Source organism: Pterocles gutturalis, unplaced genomic scaffold (genome assembly GCF_000699245.1).
Source record: "Pterocles gutturalis isolate BGI_N339 unplaced genomic scaffold, ASM69924v1 scaffold5516, whole genome shotgun sequence".
NCBI lineage: Eukaryota > Metazoa > Chordata > Aves > Pterocliformes > Pteroclidae > Pterocles > Pterocles gutturalis.
The window spans coordinates 29,540-33,714 of NW_010102932.1; the positions used below are offsets into that span (position 1 = coordinate 29,540).

Genomic DNA, 4,175 nt, shown 5'->3' on the forward strand with positions numbered 1-4,175 from the left:
GGAGAAGCCGGGGCTTGAAAACCAGCAGAAACAGGGCAGTGAGACTCCTTGGCATTGCATGCTGCACACTGGGGGGTGTCCGATGGAGCAGATCCCCTCCCCAAACACTCTTCTGCCTGTGAATCACCCTCAGGCAGGCTGCTGGGACTTGGGGGCTTCGTGGCTGTTCTTATGGGGCTTAGAGATCACCATCATCCTAAAAGCTGTAAATAACCAGGAGGGGTGGAAGGCATGGGGAACATTTTTACTTTCGCTCTCTGAAGCAGAGCCCCGTGCCAGGGTGGTGATGGTGGTGGCCCTGCATGGAGGAGGATGCTCGCTGGGCAGCCTAGTGATGGGGAGCCTCTTGCCTGGCTGTGGGCAGGAGCAGCGCACCCCGCCTGTGATCGACGCCCGCTCGATATAGCAAGTGAAAAACCTCAAAGCGAAACGGTGGCGGAGCTAATGGCACAACAGGATGTTACCAAAATAAAATAACATCTTGTCCTCATACCATCTCCTCTGTTGCAAGCCAGCCTCTAGGAACCTCCTTTTCTCAATTGTTTTAAGCAAACAAACACAGAATCTGCTTTTTCTTCAGCTTTCGAAAGTGACGTTTGCACTTCTGCAAACACAAAGCAATGGTGGGACCAGAGCACCAAAGACTCACCCGTACTTGCTATTTTCTCTCCCCACATGCACAGCTCCGCTTATCCACCAGTACCCTCCACCAGTGTGCTGGGATGGGACCAGTAACGTCACAGTACACTCCTTTGCTTCCCTCCTTCCCCCCAATATACTCCTGCGCCTCTGCCAGGCCTATGCGTTCTGCAGCCAGAGTTTTCTTCCTGAAAATTGTTTTCATTTTCAGGCAGCACCTTGCAGCGGGCGCCGGCCAGTTCCCCCTTCTCCTCCCCAGGGGCTGAAAACCGAGCAGGGTGGGACCCGCTCCCTGCCTGATCTTGGGGGGCACAGCCTCCTCCTAGCTATTTTATTTATTTTTTCCTTTTTATTTGCAGCCATCTCAGCAGCACATGTATTTCCTCATTTGCAAGCCATACCCCACTGCCCTGCTTGGCAGAGGTCTGGTGGCCCATCAGCAGGTGGCTGTGTCAGACCCCCAACCTCCCTGCCCCACAACTTTGCCAGCCCTGGGCAAGCTGCTGCCTCCCTGCTGCTATTCAAAGCTGATGCTCAGCTACATTTAAAGCATCCCTCTCCTCCAGGGATTACTTCTAGGCTGAAGCTGTGCTCCCAGCCCTGGAACAGAGCAAGTGAAAGGCTCTCGTTTTGCTTCCCATCTCCCTTCTCTTGGGATATGGGAAGTTCATGAGTTTTTCTTGCCCTAAGGGCATGGGTGAAGGCTATTTTCCATCTGCCTGCAAGCTGATGTTCACACTCTCTAGTTGCTCTCTGCAACCCCTGGCCATCATTGGTGGTGTGGTTTGAAGCGCTTGTTTGGGCAGGGATCCCCATTTTTCTACGAACTCAGGGTAAAGCCAGGATGGTGGGGTCTGACTCAGTCCTTGTGCCTTCTCCTCGGCAGGAGGGCCGGCAGCTTTCCTCATCACCACCCCATACTCACTCTGCGTCTGCCCCGAGGGCCAGAATGTCACCCTGACCTGCCGCATCAGCGGTCCCCTTGCCGACCGCCATGACCTCCTCTACAAAACCTGGTACTTCAGCAGCAATGGCGACCAGAGCTGCTCCGAGAAGAAGCACATCCGCAACGTCACTGAGAAGGAGCTGCACCATCAGCTGAGCAGGCACCACGAGACACCAGGCAATGGCACGCAAAAATCCCCCCTTAGGGGGCAAGCCAGCCATCACGGGGTAGAATTTGTCCCTGACCACCATGGTGCTTTCCACATCGTGGTGATGAACCTGACGCTGCAGGACAGTGGGAATTACTGCTGCTATGCTGTGGATGCCAGGCAGGAGCACGGCAAGCCCCACACCATGCAGGTTGCTCATGGCTTTGTGGAGCTACAGATCCAGCAAGGTGAGGGGTGGGGGGGCAAGAAGAGCCCCTGTCAACCTTGCATCCGTGTCGGGGAGTGTTGGGGCAAGGTGGTAGATAAGTGCTGGGGTGGGGGATGCTGGGGTGCAGCTTGGGGACTGGGGAGGCAGGGTGTGCCGATGCTGCAAGAGTCAAAGTGCAGCAGATGTGGAAGGGTTGAATGAGGGCCAGAGAGCACTGGAACATTAAAAAAAATAAAGAGAAAAAAATAAATCAAGAGGCTGGAATACAATAAAATCCATGCTACATAGTTTCACTGACCTTCAACCTCTCTTTCTGGAAGAGAGGAAAACAATCCTCAACGTAAAAGGAGCTGGCTGGTCGGCCAAGCCCAAGCGAGGAGAGCTGCCCTTGATTTGCAGTGTTAGGACAGATGATTTTTCTTTAAGACCAAAAAAAAAAAAAAGAGTTTGCATGGCCAGGGATGGGCCGTGCTGCGGCAAGGGAAAAGGAGCCTTGCAGGAGGAATCTGGTGTAAGCTTCCCAGGTTTAACCTCTTGCTTTTGGGATGCTCTGGGCTGATTTTTCACAATACTGCTGAGCAAAGGCAAGCACAGCCAGCAGGTGCAGGAGCTCTGTGGTACCTGAGTGATTCCCCTGAGATCTAACACGCTTTCCTTTTCTCTTCTGCAGGCAGAGGAGGGCTTCAAAACTGCACGTTTCATACCCCCAACAGCAAAGGTAAAGGGAAAAAACCCCTCTTTCCAATGCACTGCTTGCCACCTTGGCCTGTCTATGTCCCTAGGGATGTCCGCTTGCTGTAAACACACCGGTGTCCAGATACAACCCCAGGGCTGGTGCGGGGAAGGTGGTTTCTGAGGCTGTCACCACTGGGTGAGGCTGACAGGCGCATCCTCAGGCAGAGGAGAGCCTCCTTTGGCACCTGGACATGACTGTCCTAAAGCCGGTGGAGGTCACTCACCCCCATGGTTATAAAGCATCTGAACCCCTCCCAGAACATGATTGGGGATTTAGAGGCCACTGCCACAAGCAGACGGGAAGGGACAGAAAGGTAAAGAGTTGCAGGAGCTTCTTGCAACATCCCACTGCCCCCCCGAGCCCGTGCCACCTCGCCCTGGGCAGAGATGCTCTAGCAGGGGAAACCCAAATTTTGCTTGAGCGCTCAGACACCGCGAGGCTCCCCCAGTGCTGTGTCTAGACACTGGAGGTGCCCACACTTTGCTCTGCAGGTGGTTTCTTGGCGGGTTGTTCTGTCTTCCCCTGTTTGCTGGCTGCTAAATGGGCAGATTTTGCTAAAATTGGTTGGGGCCAGCCCAGCTACAGGAAAGTGCCCAGTCCTCCCCCAGCTAATACTTTCTGTCTCAACCCCTCACTCTCAAGTGCTGGGACACCCTGGCCTGCTGGGAAAAAAAGAAAAGGGGAAAAAAAAATCACCCCCTGCCCCAAAACACACATATCTGGAGCAAGAAGTTGCTTCCCCAGATGGATACACACGAGAGGAGGGCTTGCGCTGAACCTGCCCATGATTTAGGCAGCCCTTGACCCCACCACAAGGACCTTGATGGCTGCAGATGTTCTCACAGGCTGCCAGCCTTTCTGGGGAGCCTCCTACTGCCTTCAGAGGGCTTTATGAGGGCCCCTGCTTCCCTCCTCACATCTAGAAGACCAAAGAAAGACCTTGGGGTGTCCTCCAGCTATGAAGGACGTTGGTCAAGGTCCTAAACTGATGCCTCAGAGCTTATCTCCACAACCAGCAATGCATCCCAGTGCGAATCCCTTTAGGAGTGAACCACCCATGTGTGCTGGAGCCAAACCCATGTTGCCCCATGCTTCTGCTACAGCTTGAGAAAACCAAGGAGATGCAGGGCGAACTGTCCCTTCTGCCTGCTCCATCTCTGCCCTCTTCTGTTGCAGATATCACGGCTGCCGCACTGACGCCGGCATCGTGGGCATCCTCTGCCTGCCCCTCATCCTGCTCCTCATTTACAAGCAGAGACAAGCAGTCAGCAGCAGACGTATGTACCCTCCCCTCGCCAGCCGCTGCCTTGGACACCCATCTCATTGCCCAGGCTGCGCTAGTGTGGCCTTTATGGGATGGAACGTGTCCTGCTGGGCTGCACAGCATCCCATGGGCACCGGGTAATGTGGCCCAAAGCAGTCCTGGAAAGGGCCGGGCATGCCTGCAGGCTGTGGCACAGAGGGTAGGGAAGGAGGG

At 54.7% G+C, this 4,175-nt stretch overlaps 2 protein-coding genes across 2 annotated transcripts in view; one reads left to right on the forward strand and one right to left on the reverse strand.

Moving 5' to 3' along the window:
• Positions 1-4,175, reverse strand: part of CDH23 (cadherin-related 23) — a gene marked incomplete at its 5' end in the record, with an annotated part of 110,138 nt that overhangs the window by 22,768 nt on the left and 83,195 nt on the right.
• Positions 1-4,175, forward strand: part of LOC104471222 (chromosome unknown open reading frame, human C10orf54) — a 9,397-nt gene that overhangs the window by 3,232 nt on the left and 1,990 nt on the right. The window contains 4 exon segments of the mRNA XM_010086482.1: positions 1,526-1,981; positions 2,633-2,680; positions 3,875-3,892; positions 3,895-3,975. Coding sequence (XP_010084784.1) covers positions 1,526-1,981; positions 2,633-2,680; positions 3,875-3,892; positions 3,895-3,975 — 603 coding nt within the window.